Source organism: Phocoena phocoena, chromosome 16, assembly GCF_963924675.1.
Source record: "Phocoena phocoena chromosome 16, mPhoPho1.1, whole genome shotgun sequence".
In the NCBI taxonomy this organism is placed as follows: domain Eukaryota; kingdom Metazoa; phylum Chordata; class Mammalia; order Artiodactyla; family Phocoenidae; genus Phocoena; species Phocoena phocoena.
The window spans coordinates 28,501,088-28,524,079 of record NC_089234.1 but is presented as its reverse complement, the minus strand read 5'-3'; the positions used below and the strand labels follow the sequence as shown (position 1 = coordinate 28,524,079).

General features: G+C 40.6%; 1 protein-coding gene and 1 pseudogene across 1 annotated transcript in view; one reads left to right on the top strand and one right to left on the bottom strand.

Annotated features, from left to right (window-relative positions):
• ENTPD7 (ectonucleoside triphosphate diphosphohydrolase 7) overlaps positions 1 to 10,824 on the top strand; it is a 36,329-nt gene extending 25,505 nt beyond the window's left edge. Inside the window, exons 8-12 of the mRNA XM_065894437.1 lie at positions 1,991 to 2,157; positions 4,249 to 4,573; positions 7,022 to 7,107; positions 8,920 to 9,081; positions 10,593 to 10,824. Of these exons, the coding sequence (XP_065750509.1) occupies positions 1,991 to 2,157; positions 4,249 to 4,573; positions 7,022 to 7,107; positions 8,920 to 9,081; positions 10,593 to 10,824 (972 nt within the window). The remainder of the gene's footprint in view (positions 1 to 1,990; positions 2,158 to 4,248; positions 4,574 to 7,021; positions 7,108 to 8,919; positions 9,082 to 10,592) is intronic.
• Positions 3,182 to 3,753, bottom strand: LOC136136525 (receptor-binding cancer antigen expressed on SiSo cells pseudogene; annotated as a pseudogene).
• Positions 10,825 to 22,992: the final 12,168 nt, after the last annotated feature.

Sequence of the window (22,992 nt, the reverse complement as noted above, 5' to 3'; positions counted from 1 at the left end):
AGCTTAGGTAACTGGAAGGGTGAAGAACCTAGTCACTGAGAGAGAGAGACCACAGGGGAAAGGGCAGGGTTGATGCTAAGCACACAGGTATGGTTTGGGTGAGAGTATCTTTCTGGTCTCTAGCTCTGAAGTCCTATCACCAAGCAGTTCAATTTTGGGTATGTTGAAAATGTGGGTTTGGCATTCAGAAGAGATTGTCTGTGGTGGGGTTGCAGATTTGGGGAACTAGGTCATGAGACTGTTTAGTCTATATTTGTTAGTATGTATTCAACAGGTAAAATGAAGGCATGGTTCTGATACTAAGGAATAAGTGACAGGTGGCATTGAGCCTTAACGTCTTAAACAAATGGCTTTTTGTGTGTGTGCAGACTTAGAAAGCAACACTGGTATAGAAAGTATATTTGCAAGCAACAAATTAGATGTGTACATAGCAATATAATGGATCTTTGTGCTTAGTAAAGAAAGGAAAGAAACAAAGAGACATAACACAATAGTACTTTAAACATTTTAAATAATCCTAAATATCTAATTTTTTGTACCGTTCACAAAGTTGTGCAATCACCACTGTCAAATTCCAGAACATTTCATCACCTCAAAAAGAAGCCCCGGGCTTCCCTGGGGGCACAGTGGTTGAGAGTCCGCCTGCTGATGCAGGGGACACGGGTTCGTGCCCCGGTCCGGGAAGATCCCACATGCCGCGGAGCAGCTGGGCCCGTGAGCCATGGCCGCTGAGCCTGCGCGTCTGGAGCCTGTGCTCCGCAATGGGAGAGGCCATAACAGTTACTCACCATTCCCCTCTCCCCAGCCCCGACAACCATTAATCTTTCTGTCCCTATGGATTTGCCTATGGAACCATAAAATATGTGGCCTTTTATGTCAGGCTTCTTTCATTTAGCAAAAGTTTTCAAGGCTTATCCATGTTGTAGCAGATATCAGTACTTTATTCCCTTTTTGGCTGAATAACATTCCATTGTGTGACCATGACACATTTTGTTTATCATTCATCAGCTGATGGACATTTAGGTTGCTTCCAGTTTTTGGCTGTTATGGATAGCGCTGCTATGAGCACTCATGTAACATTTTTGTGTAGACATGTTTTCAGCTTTCTTGAGTATATACCTAGGAGTGGAAATGCTGGGCACAGTAGCATTTTCAGAAATTTAAAATAAATACATTCAAAACAATCCCATTTTGCAACAATACATGCAAGCACTACATATTAAGCACATTAGAATGATTGCCTGTGGCAAGAGCCAGAATGGCAGTGAGTATGAGGATAAAAGGAAGTAAATAAATAAAATAAAAGTGGGACTTTGCCATGATAGTGTGCCATGAACTGAGGAATATGACTAATTCAACCTCTGTACCTGAAGTCAAAAACAAAAACAGAGGTACAATAAAATTGAACTTTTCTAATCCTCACATCTGTCACAGGGAATATTAAGGCATCTTAAATAGTTTTAGAAAAAGCCATAGAATAGATCTCATGATGATCTCTCAAATTCCTTAAATTTATTTGTCAAAGGATTTTTTTTTTTCTTTTTGGCTGAAGTAGAAAAGGATAGCAAAGGGAGACACACCAGGCTTCTGCCTCAAAAAACTAGGGAGACACACCAAGCTTCTGCCTCAAAAAACTATGTGTCTCCGGATTTTTTTTTTTTTTTGATTATAAAAATAGTACATTCCCATTTTGGAGAATTGGAAAATCAGAAAAGTACATGCCAGATAATGACATCATCTGTAATGATTCTACCTTCTGTCTAACTACAGAAAGTATTTTAGTCTCTAATTTGTTATTTAGTCTCTGATTTGTTCCTTTTTGTATAGTCTTGTCATTTTATGTCTTTGTTTAAAATAATTCTGTGAGGTTGAAAGAATGCTACAAGACGTTTTAAAGAGTAGTCGTAGCAGATGAAATCTAGTGTATTAGCAATGTCATACCTTTCTAGAAGTCAACCGAAAGTAAAGTTCCCTTTACATCGTATTACAGGAAGAAGCTGCGAAGATCTTGCTGGCCGAGTTCAACCTGGGCTGTGATGTGCAACACACTGAACATGTGTATAGGGTTTACGTCACAACCTTTCTGGGATTCGGGGGCAACTTTGCCCGGCAGCGCTATGAAGACCTTGTGATGAATGAAACTCTTAACAAAAACAGGTATGTTTGACATGGGATCTGTGATTCTGAAATAGAATGTTGTCAGGCTGCAGGTATTAGGAAAAAATGGTTACATCCTACTAGATAGATACGTCCTTGCTTCCTCCTTTCTGACCACCCCTGCCAATGGGGTAGCATCTTTTAGAGACCCTCTATTAGTAGTCCCACTTGATCTGCTTGAGAGTGCCTTCTACTCTTTGTTATTAAGACTCAAAAATGTACAGTGGCTTATTGTGGTGACTTCTTGCTGCGCCCATCTTCAGACATGGTACCACAGGATAAGTGAGATCAATTAAGTCACCAGTTTAAGTTGTGCAGTGCAGTGTAGCTACTGGAAGTTCATTTTATCAATACATGGAAATGCGCAGGACATGTTTTCTGAATTACAGTGGAGTTGCATCTTACGTGGGACTTAAGGTTCCATAATGTGCATAAAAGATTAAAAGTATCTTAATCAAAATTAGCCTTTAAAATAGTAGTTAAAACTAGCCTTTAAAATATTCTCTTTAAGTCCAGAATCGACATTTTTTCCTCTAGCACTGGACAGACCACTGATTCTTCATTGTGTACCAGATGAAGTATTTAGACCATAATGTACAAATAGTTGTGGGTTTTTTAGCACTGAAAATTATTTTTATCATTATGCACATTAAAGGAAAGCATAATAGAGAGCAGAGTTCTTTTCCACCATAAAACTATTTACCCCCATTTGTTTAGCTGGAAACAGTGGCTTGAAGAGCTACTGGTTTATCCCGTTTGTAATAATTTCTCTACAGTAGTCAATTGCCTTCTATTGGGAGCATGTTAAAGAAAATATTGTCTCATAAGTGTTTTTTGTTTTTCTGAGTCTAAACTCCTAAGAGTAGAATCCTGTTATCTGGATGATTGATGAAGGCATTAAAACCAAGCAGTGTGTTTGTATTCTGAAAGTACTCTTAAATCCATACAAATGTTGCTTGGGTTATGGAGTTCAGATCACTCCTGCTGACACTACGGCATCTGAAGAACAATTACTATGAAAGTTTCACGCCAACTTTAGCCACTGTGCTTCCTCTTCCATTTCCTTCCTTTGTTGTTTTGCTGCTCTTTTATCTCTGTATCATGTTTTTTGCTGCCTCGGAAGAGGCTGCATCTTCTTCTCATGCATTGGTATTTCTTTTTACCATGTATCTAAGTTACCTAGTTCAGAAGATTGATTACTCATCTTGTGTATCTGCTAATCTGTAGAGAAACCTGTGCTTCCTGGGGTGTTAAAACTTAATGTTTCTCTCTTTTTAATAATTTTCTGAGTTTTCCTTATAGGTGGTGTCACATCTTTAAAGTAGGTTCCACTTGTTCCAAAGCATTTTGTTGTGTTGCCACATTACCATTCCCTCCTTCAGTCTCTACACTTGTGGGTGCATCTTCATCCCAGGAAGTCCACTCTTCAACATTTGTCTTAGGAACTGATGAGTAATTAACTGTAGTTGGCCAAGTTATTTGGTCTCTACTTAATTTCCATCTTTGGCCAGATCTGCATATTAATCTCTTTAGGAATGAGAATACTGTTGCTAGACAAGTACAGACTTTAGTTAACCAGAGCTGTGTGATGGCCATGGTGGGAATCAAAACCTGCCCCTCCCTTCCCCCTCAGAGCTGGGCATGTACTCGGTCACTTTTGCCACCCATCGCCACTGCACCACTGCCATGGTCCCTGCCTCAGGACACTCCTCAGCCCTTCCCACTTCACCTCCTCCCAGTTGTTTTTTTAAACATTAGAATTGCGCTCAGAATGGTGAGATCTTTTCACTTTTAAGAGGCAAATGGGAATGAAGACCAGAGGGAGAACAGCAGATTCACATCTCCAATTTCACTATACATTGGGAAATATACATGTTGACTAAAAGGTTGAACAAAATCACTGCCATATTTCTTTCTTTTTCTAAATTGAATTTGCATAATTTAAATGTTCACGTGACACAACTACGTGGTAACACTCCATCCTTGTTTTTAGGGGTGTCACGTAGAAGAATAACAAGATATCTGGGAAGCATCTTAGAGGAGGCTGAGTACAGTACTGATGTGTTTTGTTTGTTTTTGTCATTGTGACAGGTTGCTGGGCCAGAAGACAGGTCTGAGTCCTGACAATCCATTTCTAGATCCCTGCCTGCCTGTGGGACTCACAGATGTGGTGGAAAGGAACAGCCAGGTCCTTCATGTCCGAGGAAGAGGGGACTGGGTGGCTTGTGGGGCCATGCTGAGCCCCCTGTTGGCTCGCTCCAGCACCAGCCAGGCCTCGCTGAATGGCATCTACCAGTCACCCATTGACTTCAACAACAGCGAGTTCTACGGTTTCTCCGAGTTCTTCTACTGTACAGAGGATGTGTTACGCATCGGTGGCCGCTACCACGGGCCAACGTTTGCCAAGGCTGCTCAGGTAAATTATTAATAATAAAGTGACTCATCCTGGCAGCAGCCATTTATTGTACGCCTGACTTTGTACCAGATGCCGTGCGAAGGGCTTTGCATGCATGATCTCACTGGATTCTTGGCAGGAGCCCTGTGAGCCCTCATTTTACAGATGAGGAGGTGGACTTAGAGAAGTTAAGGAACCTGCTGTGCTATACTGCCTTCTAATTAATTAAGCTTAGGTTTCCACGGGTGTCCTACTACCCAAATTATCACCCAGGTCTAATATTGTCATGGTGGTTAATGGTTTTTCCTCCAACTTTCCAATAGTCTTAATTAATGTTTGTGGCCAAAAGTGTCATCTCCAGGTATTTTTCCCTTACTGGTTGTTCCCAGGTGTAATGTGCTTTTGGAGATGATGTCACACAGGTGGGCAAGTCCACTTTCATTTTCTTACCTTGAGTTTTAAGGATGGTATAGGGTCACTTAGAATATTAAAAAGATGTTGCAAAAAGCAATGATAGTGCATTTAAATTGCAGAAGAAGTAAACAAGCACTTAGAGCACATTTAGGACTTAAGCATCTTATAGGTTTAAAACAGTAGTTATTTGGACAGGTAAAAGTTTAGCTAGCTTTCTACAGTGTCTGCTTTAATTTGGATTCATCTCTTTTTAATTTTTGTATATCTGTCTCTTTTATTTGTGGTACGCGGGCCTCTCACTGTTGTGGCCTCTCCCGTTGCGGAGCACGGGCTCCGGACGCGCAGGCTCAGCAGCCATGGCTCACGGGCCCAGCCGCTCCGTGGCACGTGGGATCCTCCTGGACCGGGGCACGAACCTGTGTCCCCTGCATCGGCAGGCGGACTCTCAACCACTGCACCACCGGGGAAGCCCTATCTGTCTCTTTTATCAGAAAAATTTATGGGGAGATCTGTCCTCTCTTATATTTTTTATTCTTTCCCTTCTGCTTTCTTAGAATTCTCTAAGGTTCGCTTGGTATAAGGCTTCCAAAAGGAATAATATCTGCAGTGTTAGTACTATTCTGTTCTCTAAAGGCAGTCCCTAAGAAATAGTGAGGAAAACCTGGTTTGTATTTGCCCTTGCCTCTAGGAATACCCTCATATTCCCTTTCCTTTCCAGCGTCCCCTAAGCATCCATAGCCTGAATCTTTCTCTCATTTTAAAACTTCCTCAAATCCTATTCCCTTGAACATCAAAGGGCTCAGGTTATTACTTGCCCAAACTGCTAGTGGCTTAATATGTTTTCTTTCCTAGGAAAAAGATGATTTCGTTCGCCCTTTGTTTTTTTTAACTTTGACTCAACTGTTATCGTCCCAGTGACACCTTCCTTGGCCATCCTATACAAAATTGCAGCCCTCCTCAATATTACCTATTTCCCTTTCCTGCTTTATTTTTCCCATGAGCACTTACATCATCTAACCCACTCTGTGTATGTATGTGTACATGTATGTATGTATGCATGTATATTTGGTTATTGTCTGTCCCCCACCACTGGAAAGTAAGCTTCATAAGGAACGAAATTTTTGTCTGTTTTATTCACTGCTGGATCCCCCTGGCACCTAGAATAGTACCTGGCATATAGTAGACATGCAGGAAATGTTAGTTCACTGAACAAACCAAAAGGAATGATTCCTTTGGTGAGAATTACAACACAGAGGCAGGCCAGTGATAGATCTTTTTTTTTTATATATAAATTTATTTTATTTATTTTATTTTTGGCTGCATTGGGTCTTCATTGCTGCAAGCGGGCTTTCTCTAGTTGCGGCGAGCGGGGGCTACTCTTCGTTGCGGTGCACGGGCTTCTCATTGCAGTGGCTTCTCTTGTTGCAGAGCACAGGCTCTAGGCGCACAGGCTTCAGTAGTTGTGGCACATGGGCTCAGTAGTTGTGGCTCACGGGCTCTAGAGCGCAGGCTCAGTAGTTGTGGCGCACGGGCTTAGTTGCTCCGCGGCACGTGGGATCTTCCCGGACCAAGGCTTGAACCCGTGTTCCCTGCATTGGCAGGCGGAGTCTTAACCACTGTGCCACCAGGGAAGTCCCAGTGATAGATCTTTGACCATTTTCTGTTCCACCTGTTTGACCTACTCATGTCAGTCCTACATAGGATAGAATGAAGCTCTGTTTGGCTTTTGATGTTGCTACTCCTGGTCCTAACCTTACCCATATCTGAAGCCTAAGAGGCTCAGGAGCCATGTCAGGCAGGCTTCGTAGTGAACGTGGAGGCAATAGGAATAAAAAGGACTATCCCCAGGTAACTCAAGTCACTCAGTGGCCTGAGTTCAGGGACTTGCCTTGCCCAGGACCTGGCACTGTGTTTGGTGAATGAATATGCCATTTCTGTTTTCCTTTGTCAACTAGTATCCCACAAGTAACTTTAGAAATGGAACAGCTATGACTGTGGCGGATTTACAGTTTGCCTCCCATTTCATGTTGCACCATTTCTCTGTGGTTGTTCCAGGATTACTGTGGCATGGCTTGGTCAGTACTCACTCAGAGATTCAAGAATGGCCTCTTTTCATCACATGCAGATGAGCATCGACTCAAGTAAGTAACTTCCTTTTCTCCCTTAGATGTGGCCTTAAAATGTATGAACGGGACTTCCTTGGTGGTGCAGTGGTTAAGAATCCGCCTGCCATTGCAGGGGACGTGGGTTCGAGCCCTGCTCCGGAAAGATCCCACCTGCCACGGAGCAACTAAGCCCGTGCACCACAACTACTGAGCCTGCGCCCTAGAGCCTGCGCGCCACAGCTACTGAGCCCACACGCTGCAACTACTGAAGCCCATGTACTCTAGGACCCGCACGTCACAACTATTGAGCCCCCGTGCTACAGCTACTGAAGCCTATGTGCCTAGAGCCCATGCTCCACAACAAGAAAAGCCACCGCAATGAGAAGCCCAAGCACCGTGACAAAGAGTAGACCCCGCTCGCCGCAGCTAGAGAAAGGCTGTGCGCAGCAATGAAAATGCAACACAGCCAAAAAAGTAAAATTAAATTAAATTTTTAAAAAAAGTGTATGGGGCTTCCCTGGTGGCGCAGTGGTTGAGAGTCCGCCTGCCGATGCAGGGGACACGGGTTCGTGCCCCGGTCCGGGAGGATCCCACATGCCGCGGAGCGGCTGGGCCCATGAGCCATGGCCGCTGAGCCTGCGCATCCGGAGCCTGTGCTCTGCAGCGGGAGAGGCCGCAGCAGTGAGAGGCCCGCGTACCGCAAAAAAAAAAAAAAAAAGTGTATGAACAATGAATGAAAGAGAGCGAGTGATAGTACAGATTGGATTTTATGTTGAAGGAGAGTTTGGTTACTTCAGATTTTGATTTTCTGAAGGGTAGAGGCCAAAATAGTGAGCTTATTTTAGTGAAGCCAAGGGAAACTGGTGGTTACCAAAAAGTGTTCTCTCCAAGTGGTTTTAAATTAAAAGTGGTGGTCTTTTTATTTTTAAATTTTTATTAAAATCAAACATGCAGAAAAGTAGAAAGAACAGTAACAGAAACCCACATGTAACTGTCACCCAGCTTGAACACATATCAGTATTTTGCCAGTTTGGTTCATCAGTCCTCCCATTTTGTAAACAAAAATAGAACAGTTTAATGAACTCCTGAATATCTGTCACCCAGCTTCTCTCCTAATAGCTATCAGCTTCCAGCCCTCTTGTTTCATCTGTTTTCCCACCCCACAATTCAGTCATTTTGAAGCAAATCCAAAACATCATATTTGTAGATATTTCAGCATTCTCCCTGAAGATAAGGGCTGTTAGAAGAAAAAGAAAGAAAAAGAAAAGTAAAATGTACTCACAATAGTGTTGTTACATTGCATAGAGGTGTTCTTCCCTTTTGTGTTAAACGTTAACATAAAAGAGGCTCAGATTTGGCTCCACCTAGAGGTGAGGAAGGTGAAACGGGGAAAGAGAGGTCTTTTTGACATCTAGTGGGAATATGCAGAAAGCATTTGAATTCTTTGTTTTCTTCTTTTTTAAAAAAAAATTTATTTTTATTTTTGGCTGCATTGGGTCTTCGTTGCGTGCGGGCTCTCGCTAGTTGCGGCGAGCAGGGGCTACTCTTCGTTGCGGTGCGCAGGCTTCTCATTGCGGTGGCTTCCCTTATTGTGGAGCACAGGCTCTAGGCGTGCGGGCTTCAGTAGTTGTGGCACACAGGCTCAGTAGTTGTGGCTTGCAGGCTCTAGAGCACAGGCTCAGTAGTTGTGGCACACAGGCTTAGCTGCTCCGTGGCATGTGGGATCTTCCCGGACCAGGGCTCAAACCCACATCCTCTGCGTTGGCAGGCGAATTCTTAACCACTGCACCACCAGGGAAGTCCCTCTTTTCCTTCTTTAAAAAAAACTAATTATTTTTTGTCACACAGATATCAGTGTTTTAAGTCAGCTTGGATGTACCAAGTTCTTCATGAAGGATTCCACTTTCCCTATGACTACCCAAATCTGCAGACAGCCCAACTGGTCTATGACCGAGAGGTTCAGTGGACACTGGGAGCCATTTTGTATAAAACACGCTTCTTACCACTCAGGTAAAGTGGACTGACCAAACTGGCATCTTGAGCTCAGAGGATGTTAGTTGGTGCCTCAGAATAGGTTTCTTAAGTAACCTCCCCCTCAAAAAACAAAAAAACCCCACCCAAACTCCCCTTATTACTGCCACGTGAAACTACTATTACTTACCAGGCATGTTGAAACAGAAAGAAGTCTGAGAATTATTGGTCTGGAGTATGTTCTTCTTTGCAATTTCAGGAATTCAGTGGGTTTTTTTTTGGCCGTGCCACGTGGCTTGTGAGATCTTAGTTCCCTGACCAGGGATTGAACCCATGGCCTCGGCAGTGAAGCCACCAAGTCCTAACCACTGGACTGCCAGGGAGTTCCCAGGAATTCAGTTTTGTTTATCTACAACAAATCAATCTTTAGAATTAAGCTCTTACTAACAACTTCTAAGATACTGACTGATGAACTAAAGTTACTCTGGAACTATCTCTATCTGACTAGAGGACTGGGATATGTTGTTCCTATACAGCAATCTTTCCTAATGGGTAGAGTCACTCTAGAGATCATGTCATTGACTTGGAAGGCTTTTTGGTGGGCCAGAATTAGAACAAAGGACCTGAGATGCTTTTAGGGGATGTCTTGCTCTTATGTACCATAAGATATTTGGGATAATTTGTAGGTGCTCTCTCCTCTGGACTATTTTAAATAAACTAAGATGAACCCTTAATCTTTGGTGCCTGTTTCTTTAAACTCAGTATAGAAGCCAGGCGAGTGAGAGAAGTGGGGAACTGGAGAGTATGTGCCCCGAACAAAAGGCTGATTACGTCATGCAGAAGTGCTGTCCCAGCATCTGCCAGCTCTCCTTTGTCGAGAAGCCACAAATCCATATTTTATATGTGGTCTTTCTGTTTGGAGATTCACATCTTTAAAAAACACTGCAGGTCAAACACAATGAAAATGGATCTGGTATCTGGACCATGAGAGAAGGGCTTCTGTTCTAGACAGATCACTGCACTTAGGTTTACATGTCTATTTTTTCTTCGGTTTACAATACAGTTGATTAAGTGACAGCTTTCTCTAGATAAATCCTAAATCCTCAGGAAGCACAGCAACTTTTTTTTTTTTTTTTTTTTTAAGATTTAGATATACTCTGATTTCTTGATTAGATTCAGGGGCCACCCTACTCATTAGCACCATATTTACAAACTGTGTAGGCCAGGGTGGTATGGGGTCACTGTTAAGACTTATTTGACAGATGACCAGTCTTGTCTTACTGTTCATTTCTTTGGCTTCTAATTTTGCCCCCAGATTCTAGAGGGGGTAGGCCTGTGAGGCTCCCTCTAGGCCGGGGAAAGGAAGGTACAGAAGGAATCACACATACCAGCTCTGGGCCTGGGGACATGCTTCAGCTTTGCTTGCTCTGTGGAGCTGGTATTATAGCATGTTTACATGGATGGAGTAAATGGGTAAAACCTTTGGGCCTTTTACATTGGCATAAATATTTCTCTCCTAAACTAACATTTCTTTCCACCTTCTTCCTTAGGGATCTACGGCAGGAAGGTGCCCGACAAGCCCATGGTAGCTGGTTCCGTCTCTCCTTTGTGTACAACCACTATCTTTTCTTCGCCTGTATCCTGGTGGTGCTACTGGCCATCATCCTGTACCTTCTGCGGCTACGCCGAATTCACCACCGACAAAGTCGAGCCTCAACCCCATTGGACTTACTGTGGATCGAGGAGGTGGTGCCCATGATTGGGGTACAGGTTGGGCCATGAGGCTGGACAGGTTCTAGGGGAACTCAAGTATTCAGAATTGCTGCCCATTGAATTCCACCACTTTCTGGTACTGGCCTCAGATGCTGCTTTGCCTGACTTTGTGGATATTTGGCCTTGAAATTTCTACTTCAATACCTACTTTAATTCATTCTCAATATCCATGTCCTCTTCTCTGAGAGAAGCTGTAATTTACTCTGTGAAGAACTAAATGAGAGATTGGTGCTAACAAAGGGAACCAACTTTAGTCCAATTGAAACATGCTTCTACTCCTTTATCTGAGTGATTTGGTGTGCTCCTGGGATCTAGACTTTTCTCCCCTTAAAGCATGAAGTTTGGCATTGGGCACACTGGAAGTCTGGTTGAAACCAAACTTGGAGCATCTGATTCAAAGCCGAAGACATTCTAGCACGTGCAGCAGCCCCTTCTTTCTCTGTAACAGAGATATCACTTATGTGGAGATCCACTGCCTTTAATAGGGATCCAAGATCTTTGCAGTTCAGTGGAACAAATAAGAATTTCCAGGCAACCAAAATAACACAGCTTCTTTGCTTACTCGACAAAGAAGCCATTGTGAGTGTGGTCCAAGATCCCTGACATACTGTTGCTGATGTTAGTTCGTGATTTTAAAAGGTTAGAACCCTTTCTAAATGAATGGTCCATTGACGATTTTAACAATATGTTATCTGATGCCTGGTAAGACCAGGATAGAAAATTTTTCCATGTCTATGTGCCTCACAGGCTGTTTGGGCATTAATTTTTCTTTTTGAACCTTAAGTGTGCTTGTAGGGTTGGAGAGACTGTGATGGGAATTGGAGACCTAGATTTTTCTGGTTTCAGGTCACTGTCCTCTAGGCCTATTTTTTTTTTTTTAACATCTTTACCTCTAGGCCTATTTTTATGAGTCCTTATGTGGGAAGATTAAAAAAAAAAGAGTTCCTTTATTTCACTGCTAAGATCAATATGTATTTTGGGAAGGGATGCATTTGGATTGTTTTTAAAGAAGGAAAGAACAGTATCAGGAGAGTGGACAAAGGCAATAAAATCCAAGCTCTTATTTATTAATGTTTTTCTGAGAAACGGAAGTTCTCTCAGTTTGACTCTTGGAATATTTGAAAAGAAGCAAATCCCAAACTTTGGAATAAACAGATAAATCTGTTAATAATCTACCTGGCAACTTTCAGAATATTTTTTAAGAGATTTCTCAGTCATAAACAGCATTTCCATTAATGGGGAGAGAGGAAAAGCCATAGTAATTACATTTTTATCTCCTACCCTTCAGGAGCTTTGCTTTTTCTCTGCATTTAGCCTTCAAATTGCACAAGGATTTCTTTTTCATCCCCGTGGAACCTTCTTTATACATTAATAACCATTCCTCTATGTAGCCTTAAATGTCCTGCCCAAGAATATGCTCCCAGAGTTAAAACAGTTTTCTTTTTTGTCAACTTTGAGTTCTAGGATTACATGAGTAGGGGAAAGGTCCTTGACTTTAAAGGGAAAAGAAAGTGGAATTCTTAAAAAATAAATTCCATACTGGGAGCAGAAAGGAATTAAGTGCTTCATAAAACCAAGAAAAATAAATCCAAATCCTCCTAGAACTATACTGGGTTGAAAATAAGTATACTGACTCTTGGTTGGTAGGTGAAAAGATCATGAGTCTTGAATTGTTTTCAAATTAGATGAAAATGGTTCCAGCAAAGAGTCTTACAGGTTCCTTTGGAAGTACTTTTTACTTTTCATTAGGGCTTACGTCACAGCTTCCTTTAATTTTTAAGATTTCTAAATTGCCTTGATTTTCTTTGACTTCTTATCTTTGTACTGTGAGTGACCCCTTGCCTTATGAATGCTGCTTATAAATAATGTTATAGTATGTTTTGCTAGCCATTGCCTACTCAGGTAACTCTTTTCCCCTCACCTTGGTTTCCAAATACTATTTTTGGTTTTCTTGTGTGATCTAGTCAAAGATCTCAAAAGCTGCCTAGTTGGCTAACAGTGATCACATCTGTATGCTCAGAATGAAACTGAAGCATGGAGGAGGTGGTGATTAGTCCAATCTAATTAGCTCAAAAGTTATTCTTCATCCTGGCTATGATAATAGCTACCATTTGCAAAGCTTATTGCAAACACTTATTGTGTACCAGACACATCTTTAAGAATTTTATGTATATTATTTACTCATCATGATAACCTTTCAGATTATTGTGTTCTTTTTATAGTTGAGAAACTCAGGATACCTGTTTATCATTTTTTCCATATAAATGTATTTCTTAATTTATTTTAATTAGTCTTTGATTGTTTTTTTGTTTTTGTTTTTTGTTTTTGTGGTACGCGGGCCTCTCACTGTTGTGGCCTCTCCCGTTGCGGAGCACAGGCTCCAGACGCGCAGGCTCAGCGGCCATGGCTCACGGGCCCAGTGGCTCCACGGCATGTGGGATCTTCCCGGACCAGGGCACGAACCCGTGTCCCCTGCATCGGCAGGCGGACTCTCAACCACTGTGCCACCAGGGAAGCCCTGAATTGTTTTAGTGTTATATCCTTTTATTATTTTAATATTATAGGATCTAGGGTTGTCTACTGCAGTGAGTAAGGCATCTTAGAGTTCCATGGTATAAAAATAAGGACGAATTTTTGTCATACCCCTCAGAAAAACTGAGTATTTGCTCTTGGTTCTGGTTCCTGAGCTTCGTCCATTGCTCCCAATTAAAAATTTTAAATCAAATCTCATTAGCTAGAAACAGAAGCCATTTATCCCTTGCTGAGTGCCAGTTATATATATTACTTTCTCAAAATGAAATATTCTTACTTATAGAATCAGACAGTCTATCTTCCCTTTAACCCTGTTTTTGCCCTCAGTTTTAAAAGATTTTTAAAGACTTCTATTTGCATTTCTGCATTTTGAGCGGTTCTCATGTGAAAATAATTATGATTTCATAAAATTCACATTCCACTGGCTCCTTTGAATCTCACCAAGCAGTCTTCCTTATAACAGCAGCAGTGAACCTGAACTGTTTCAGTGCTTTAATTACTGAGATAGGTCACAAATGTCAAAGTCGAGCCAGTGGCTTATAGGAGTGAGGCTTTATTATTATTTATGTTGGCACATCCCATCACTTTTCTCTGAATTCTTATCATGAGAACATAATAAAAATATGTATAATACCCAATTATTTGGCATTACATTCACTTAAGTTGCAGTTAATTCTAAGCCAAATTATACCATCTTTCTCTCTGTACCTTAGCTCCTTGAATTGATTTTCCTTGGTCTAGGAAATTTTAGGCACTTTCCCCCAACCTTGTATTTATTCTTCTAATGTTATCCAAAGTATTCTGCCTCTGCCCTCCTCAGCCTAAGAGCTTTCTTTAACTTCAGAGGCCTTTGGCAGTGATTATTAAAATGTGGTTGAGTCTGCCATACACTTGCTAAGCTAGTCATTTTAGGCATTAACACTTATTATCACCTCGATATTTATATTTTTGAGATACAATAACTTCTCACTGGTATTATCTAGATGCCCCCCTCACCCCTATTCTCATAGTTTTGTGTTCTGCTTTTTGTCAGGGGTGAAAGACAAGTGGGTGGTGTGATTTAGGGCAAAGAACAGCAGGCTTCCAAACAGCAGATTTGGATTTTAGCCCTGGCTTTGTCATTAAGTAGCTCTGGTACCCCAGGCAAGTCACCTGCCCTCTCTGGTTCATTTCTCATCTATAAAACAAGATGGCTGGACAAGATGATCTGAGGCCAGTTCCAAAGGGAGAAAAACTGGCCTAAGGAACTAAAGGCAGAGAAGGTAGAGAAGTGATATAGTAGTTTCAGGAAGAGGATTGTGGCCTTTGGTTTATAAGATCAGGCTGCCCAGAAGAGCCACTGGTCGTTTCCTACTTTATCCATAGTCCCTGACATTAAGGTTGGTGGGAATGGACTTTCCAAAAGCAATCATCATACATCAGTTTCAGAAAATGAGATTTTTTTTTTATGCTACTGACAATTATTTATTGAAATCAGTGCTTAAGAAACTCTACCTGTGAACACTTTGAAATCCCAGTTCAAATCACATTAAACTATTCCATGATTCATACTTTCAACGAATTCAGATTGGTCTGTCCCAGTTTATCCCAACTGGTGAAGTTTTACAAAATAAACATCTTTAGCTTCCTAGAGTTACATTTTTACTTGTTTGACTTATTTGCTGATTTTTATAATGTGCTTATATGATAAAAAATTCTATGAAAGTGCTAGGACTATTGGTTAGAGATTACTTTTTTTTTTGAATTTTATTTTATTTATTTTTTTATACAGCAGGTTCTTATTACTTATCCATTTTATACATATCAGTGTATACATGTCAATCCCAATCTCCCAATTCATCCCCCCCCCGCAAATTTCCCCCCTTGGTGTCCATACGTTTGTTCTCTGCATCTGTGTCTCAATTTCTGCCCTGCAAACCAGTTTATCTGTACCATTTTTCTAGTTTCCACATATATGCGTTAATATACCATATTTGTTATTCTCTTTCTAACTTACTTCACTATGTATGACAGTCTCTAGATCCATCCACGTCTCTACAAATGACCCAGTTTTGTTCCTTTTTATGGCTGAGTAATATTCCACTGTATATATGTACCACATCTTCTTTATCCATTCATCTGTCGATGCGCATTTAGGTTGCTTCCATATCCTGGCTATTGTAAATAGTGCTGCAATGAACATTGGGGTGCATGTGTCTTTTTGAATTATGGATGTCTCTGGATATATGCCCGGTAGTGGGATTGCTGGGTCATATGGTAATTCTATTTTTAGTTTTTTAAGGAACCTCCATACTGTTCTCCATAGTGGCTGTATCAATTTACATTCCCACCAACAGTGCAAGAGGGTTCCCTTTTCTCCACACCCTTTCCAGCATTTGTTGTTTGTAGATTTTCTAATGATGCCCATTCTAACTGGTATGAGGTGATTCCTCATTGTAGGTTTTTTTTCTTTTTTTTTTGTTTTGCAGTACGCGGGCCTCTCACTGTTGTGGCCTCTTCCGTTGCGGAGCACAGGCTCCGGGCGCACAGGCTCAGCGGCCATGGCTCATGGGCCTAGCCGCTCCATGGCATGTGGGATCTTCCTAGACCGGGGTACGAACCCATGTCCCCTGCATCGGCAGGCGGACTTTCAACCACTGCGCCACCAGGGAAGCCCCTCATTGTAGTTTTGATTTGCATTTCTCTAATAATTAGTGATGATGAGCAGCTTTTCTTTTGCTTCTTGGCCATCTGTATGTCTCTTTGGAGAAATGTCTATTTAGGTCTTCTGCCCATTTTTGGGTTGGGTTGGTTTTTTTTTTTTTTTTTTACTATTGAGCTGCATGAGCTGTTTATATATTTTGGAGATTAATCCTTTGTTGATTCGTTTGCAAAAATATTTTCTCAGAAATATTTTCTCAAAAATAAATATTTTCTCCCATTCTGAGGGTTGTCTTTTCCTCTTGTTTGTAGTTTCCTTTGCTGTGCAAAAACTTTTAAGTTTCATTAGGTCCTATTTGTTTATTTTTGTTTTTATTTCCATTACTCTAGGAGGTGGATCAAAAAAGACCTTGCTGTGATTTATATCAAAGAGTGTTCTTCCTGTGCTTCCTCTAAGAGTTTTATAGTGTCTGGTCTTACATTTACGTCTGTAATCGATTTTGAGTATATTTTTGTGTATGGTTTTGGGGAGTGTTTAATTTCATTCTTTTACATGCAGCTGTCCAGTTCTCCCAGCACCACTTATTGAAGAGACTGTCTTTTCTCCATTGTATATCCTTGCCTCCTTTGTCATAGATTAGTTGACCATAGGTGCATGGGCTTACCTCTGGGCTTTCTATCCTGTTCCATTGATCTATATTTCTGTTTTTGTGCCAGTACCATATTGTCTTGATTACTGTAGCTTTGTAGTATAGTCTGAAGTCTGGGAGCCTGATTCCTCCAGCTCCGTTTTTTTCCCTCAAGACTGCCTTGGCTATTTGGGGTCTTCTGTGTCTCCATACAAATTTTAGGATTTTTTGTTCTAGTTCTGTAAAAAAAGGCCATTGGTAATTTAATAGGGATTGCATTGAATCTGTAGATTGCTTTGGGTAGTATAGTCATTTTCCCAATATTGATTCTACCAATCCAAGAACATGGTATATCTCTCCATCTCTTTGTATCATCTTTAATTTCTTTCATCAGTGTCTTATAGTTTTCTGCATACAGGTCTTTTGTCTCCCTGGGTAGCTTTATTCCTAGGTATTTTATTCTTTTTGTTGCAATGGTAAATGGGAGTGTTTCTTTAATTTCTCTTTCATATTTTTCATCACTAGTGTATAGGAATGCAAAAGATTTCTGTGCACTAATTTTGTATCCTGCAACTTTACCAAATTCATTGATTAGCTCTAGTAGTTTTCTGGTGGCATCTTTAGGATTCTCTATGTATAGTATCATGTCATCTGCAAAGAGTGACAGTTTTACTTCTTCTTTTCCAATTTGTATTCCTTTTATTTCTTTTTCTTCTCTGATTGCCATGGCTAGGACTTCCAAAACTATGTTGAATACTAGTGGTGAGAGTGGACATCCTTGTCTTTTTCCTGATCTTAGAGGAAATGCTTTCAGGTTTTTACCATTCAGAATGATGTTTGCTGTGGGTTTGTCATATATGGCCTTTATTATGTTGAGGTAGGTTCCCTATATGCCTACTTTCTGGAGAGTGTTTATCATAAATGGGTGTTGATTTTATTTTATTTTTTTCTTGCGGTACACGGGTCTCTCACTGTTGTGGCCTCTCCCATTGCAGAGCACAGGCTCTGGACGTGCAGGCTCAGCGGCCATCGCTCACAGGCCCAGCCGCTCCGTGCCATGTGGGATCTTCCCAGACCGGGGTACAAACCCATGTCCCCTGCATCGGCAGGCAGACTCTCAACCACTGTGCCACCAGGGAAGCCTCATGGATGTTGAATTTTGCCAAAAGCTTTTTCTGCATCTATTGAGATGATCATATGGTTTTTATTCTTCAATTTGTTAATATGGTATATCACATAGATTGATTTGCGTATATTGAAGAATCCTTGCATCTCTGGGTTAAATCCCACTTGGTCATGGTGTATGATCCTTTTAATGTGTTGTAGGATTCTGTTTGCTAGTATTTTGTTGAGGATTTTTGCATCTATATTCATCAGTGATATTGGTCTGTAATTTTCTTTTTGTGGAGTATCTTTGTCTGGTTTTGGTATCGGGGTAATGGTGACCTCATAGAATGAGTTTGGGAGTGTTCCTTCCTCCGAAATTTTTTGGAGGAGTTTGAGAAGGATGGGTGTTAGCTCTTCTCTAAATGTTTGATAGAATTCACCTGTGAAGCCATCTGGTCCTGGACTTTTGTTTGTTGGAATATTTTTAATCACAGTTTCAGTTTCATTGCCTGTGATTGGTCTATTCATATTTTTTATTTCTTCCTGGTTCAGTCTTGGAAGGTTATACCTTTCTAAGAATTTGTCCATTTCTTCCAGATTGTCCATTTTATTGGCATACGGTTGCTTATAGTAGTCTCTTAGAATGCTTTGTATTTCTGCGGTGTCTGTTGTAACTTCTATTTCATTTCTAATTTTATTGATTTGAGTCCTCTCCTTGTTTTTCTTGATGAGTCTGGCTAATGGTTTATCAATTTTGTTTATCTTCTCAAAGAACCAGCTTTTAGTTTTATTGATCTTTGCTATTGTTTTCTTAGTTTCTATTTCATTTATTTCTGCTCTGATCTTTATGATTTCTTTCCTTCTACTAACTTGGGGTTTTGTTCTTCTTTCTCTAGTTCTTTTAGGTATAAGGTTAGATTGTTTATTTGACATGTTTGTTGTTTCTTGAAGTAGGATTGTATTGCTATACACTTCCCTCTTAGAACTGCTTTTGCTGTATCCCATAGGTTTTGGATCATCGTGTTTTCATTGTCATTTGTTTCTACGTATTTTTTGATTTTCTCTTTGATTTCTTCAGTGATCTCTTGGTTATTTAGTAACGTATTGTTTGGCCTCCATGTGTTTGTGTTTTTTACATTTTTTTCCCTGTAATTGATTTCTAATCTCATAGCATTTAGTCACAAAAGATGCTGGATATGATTTCGATTTTCTTAAATTTACTGAGGCTTGATTTGTGACCCAAGATGTGATCAATCCTGGAGAATGTTCTGTGTGCACTTGAGAAGAAAGTGTAATCTGCTGTTTTTGGATGGAATGTCCTATAAATATCAATTCAATCTATCTGGTCTATTGTATCATTTAAAGCTTGTGTTTCCTTATTAATTTTCTGTCTGGATGATCTGTCCATTGCTGTAATTGAGGTGTTAAAGTCTCCCACTATAATTGTGTTACTGTCAATTTCCTCTTTTATAGCTGTTAGCAGTTGCCTTATGTATTGAGGTGCTCCTATGTTGGGTGCATATATATCTATAATTGTTATATCTTCTTCTTGGATTGATCCCTTGATCATTATGTAGTGTCCTTCCTTGTCTCTTGTAACATTCTTTATTTTAAAATCTATTTTATCTGATATGAGAATTGCTACTCCCGCTTTCTTTTGATTTCCATTTGCATGGAATATCTTTTTCCATCCCCTCACTTTCAGTCTGTATGTGTCCCTAGGTCTGCAGTGGGTCTCTTGTAGACAGCATATATATGGGTCTTGTTTTTGTATCCATTCAGCGAGCCTGTGTCTTTTGGTTGGAGCATTTAATCCATTCACGTTTAAGGTAATTATCAATATGTATGTCCCTGTTACCATTTTCTTAATTGTTTTGGGTTTGTTTTTATAGGTTCTTTTCTTCTCTTGTTGTTCCCACTTAGAGAAGTTCCTTTAGCATTTGTTGTAGAGCTGGTTTGGTGGTGCTGAATTCTCTTAGCTTTTTCTTGTCTGTAAAGCTTTTGATTTCTCTGTCGAATCTGAATGAGATCCTTGCTGGGTAGAGTAATCTTGGTTGTAGGTTCTTCCCTTTCATCACTTAAAATATGTCATGCCGCTCCCTTCTGGCTTGTAGAGTTTCTGCTGAGAAATCAGCTGTTAACCTTATGGGAGTTCCCTTGTATGTTATTTGTCATTTTTCCCTTGCTGCTTTCAATAATTTTTTTTTGTCTTTAATTTTTACCAATTTGATTACTATGTGTCTCAGCATGTTTCTCCTTGGGTTTATCCTGTATGGGACTCTCTGCGCTTCCTGGACTTGGGTGGCCATTTCCTGTCCCATGTTAGGGAAGTTTTTGACTATAATCTCTTCAAATATTTTCTTGGGTCCTTTGTCTCTCTCTTCTCCTTCTGGGACCCCTATAATGCGAATGTTGTTGCATTTAATGTTGTCCCAGAGGTCTCTTAGGCTGTCTTCATTTATTTTCATTCTTTTTTCTTTATTCTGTTCTGGAGCAGTGAATTCCACCATTCTGTCTTCCAGGTCACTTATCCGTTTTTCTGCCTCAGTGATTCTGCTATTGATTCCTTCTAGTGTAGTTTTCATTTCAGTTATTGTATTGTTCATCTCTGTTTGTGTGTTCTTTAATTCTTCTAGGTCTTTGTTAAACATTTCTCGCATCTTCTTCATCTTTGCCTCCATTGTTTTTCCGAGGTCCTGGATCATCTTCACTATCGTTATTCTGAATTCTTTTTCTGGAAGGTTGCCTATCTCCACTTCATTTAGTTGTTTTTCTGGGGTTTTATCTTGTTCCTTCATCTGGTACATAGCCCTCTGCCTTTTCATCTTGTCTGTCTTTCTGTGAATGTGGTTTTTGTTCCACAGGCTGCAGGACTGTAGTTCTTCTTGCTTCTGCTGTCTTCCCTCTGGTGGATTAGGCTATCTAAGTGGCTTGTACAAGTTTCCTGATGGGAGGGACTGGTGGTGGGTAGAACTGGCTGTTGCTCTGGTGGGCAGAGCTCAGTAAAACTTTAATCCCGTTGTCTGCTGATGGGTGGGGCTGGGTTCCCTCCCTGTTGGTTGTTTGGCCTAAGGTGACCCAACACTGGAGCTTACCTGGCCTCTTTGGTGGGGCTAATGGTGGACTCAGGGAGGGCTCACGCCAAGGAGCCAGTATATATGGCTTCTCAGAACTTCTGCTGCCAGTGCCCTTGTCCTCACGGTGAGACACAGCCACCTCCCACCTCTGCAGGAGACTCTCCGACTCTAGCAGGTAGGTCTGGTTTAGTCTCCTACGAGGTCACCCTCTTTCCCCCAGGTCCTGATGTGCACACTACTTTGTGTGTGCCCTCCAAGAGTGGAGTCTCTGTTTCCCCCAGTCCTGTCGAGGTCCTTTAATCAAATCCCACTAGCCTTCAAAGTCTGATTCTCTAGGAATTCCTCCTCCTGTTGCTGGACCCCCAGGTTGGGAAGCCTGACGTGGGGCTCAGAACCTTCACTCCAGTGGGTGGATTTTTGTGGTATAAGTGTTCTCCAGTCTGTGAATCACCCATCCAGCAGTTATGGGGTGCCCCTCCTACCGTCTCATTGTGGCTTGTCCTTTATCTTTGGATGTGGGGTATCTTTTTTGGTGAGTTCCCGTGTCTTCCTTTCGATGCTTGTTCAGCAGTTAGTTTTGATTCTGGTGCTCTTGCAAGAGGGAGTGACAGCAGGTCTTTCTACTCCTCCATCTTGAACCAATCTCCAGAAAATGAGATTTTTAAACCTGAGACTTAAGAGATTTCTGGTTAACCCCCATGATTTTACGGATGATGAAATTGACACCCAGAACAGTAGTAATACAGTGAAATGATCATTGACAGAATCTTCTTGCAAGACTGTGTGTTTCAACACAATATATATAATACAGCTGACTGCAACTAACCATGTGCAATCTTTATAACTGCTTCTGATACTAATTTGTGATTGCTCAGATTTAGGAATAAAATATGAAACAAATGCTTTGTTAAAAATAGTATCAGGTTTTCACTACATCCATTCTAGCTTCATTTCTTTCAATAATTTAAAATTTTAGACATCTCTTTTTTAAACAGTTTGCTTAATTTTGTACAATTTTCTTAACCACAGCATCCAAGCAATTCATGTTATGGTTACAATCTAAATTATTTAAGATATAAATGTTTATTAGAGCTACCTCATTAAGGAACTTGGTTGTAATTATTGGGCAGTTCCTAGACTCCCTTACAGAAACAGAGTGCTGTTTCTTCTTGCTGTTTTTAGACTTCTTTTCAAAGGAATTCAGAACTAGCATCTAATTTCCCTTTTTGCTGTGGTATGTGATGAAACTTCAGTTGGAATTAAGGTAGAAGTAGCAGCAAATGTTTCAAATTCTCCCAAACTAGTCTCAGGTTATGCTAATTTCATAGTCCTGCCGCTAGGGCCATGTGCTCTGACAAACTTGTGAGGATTTGTTGGTATTATAAAATATATTTGTTAAAAAATGAGGACTCTTTTTTTTTAATATCCGAATACACTTCCTTTATATTATTACACATTTCCTTTTCCCCCTAATATTTCATTATTTCTCAGTACCATTATTAGAGGGACAGAGGAGGAATACATCCATTGACCATTTGGTTTCTCTGGAAGTCTGAGCAATAATACCGTTTTATTTGTAAAATTGAATCATTACCCATACTTTTAAAGGGCTTTCTACTTTTAAAATGTATTCAATCGTTGCTTGCCATTTTTATAAAGACCAAAATGGAAAAAAATTTCAGAATCACAGGATGATTATAGCCACGAATGCATCACTTCAGGCAAGCTGAGCCTCTCCTTTTTAAATAGTGCAGCCACTCATATGCCCTGTGGCATCCTACCACTCCTCTCCACTCTCCACTTCTCCAGTGTAAAGTAGCCCTGATACTTTCCTAAGCAGCCCCTCCTACAGAGCACCTGCCAGAGTTTAGCCTCTAAAAACTGCTGATGGTGAAGGCTCTGGCCCTAACTAGCTTCATAAAAATCTTTCTCTGCTAGCAAGGATCCCAAACACTTTGATTTCTGGAATTTGTCATTATGCTGTGTTTGAAATTCTTATCCTACAATTCCCCTTTAGTTGCAGTCCTGAAGTATATGCCTTGTCTCTTCCATGATTTCTGCCTTGAGCATTGGATCCTGCAGTGTTGAAAGACATCTTTTTATTATGATCCACAACTAAAAACTTTTTGCTTTAAAAAACCAAAGGCTGCCTGCATGGCATCACTTTTGGGGGTTGCTAAGCTTGTATGTTT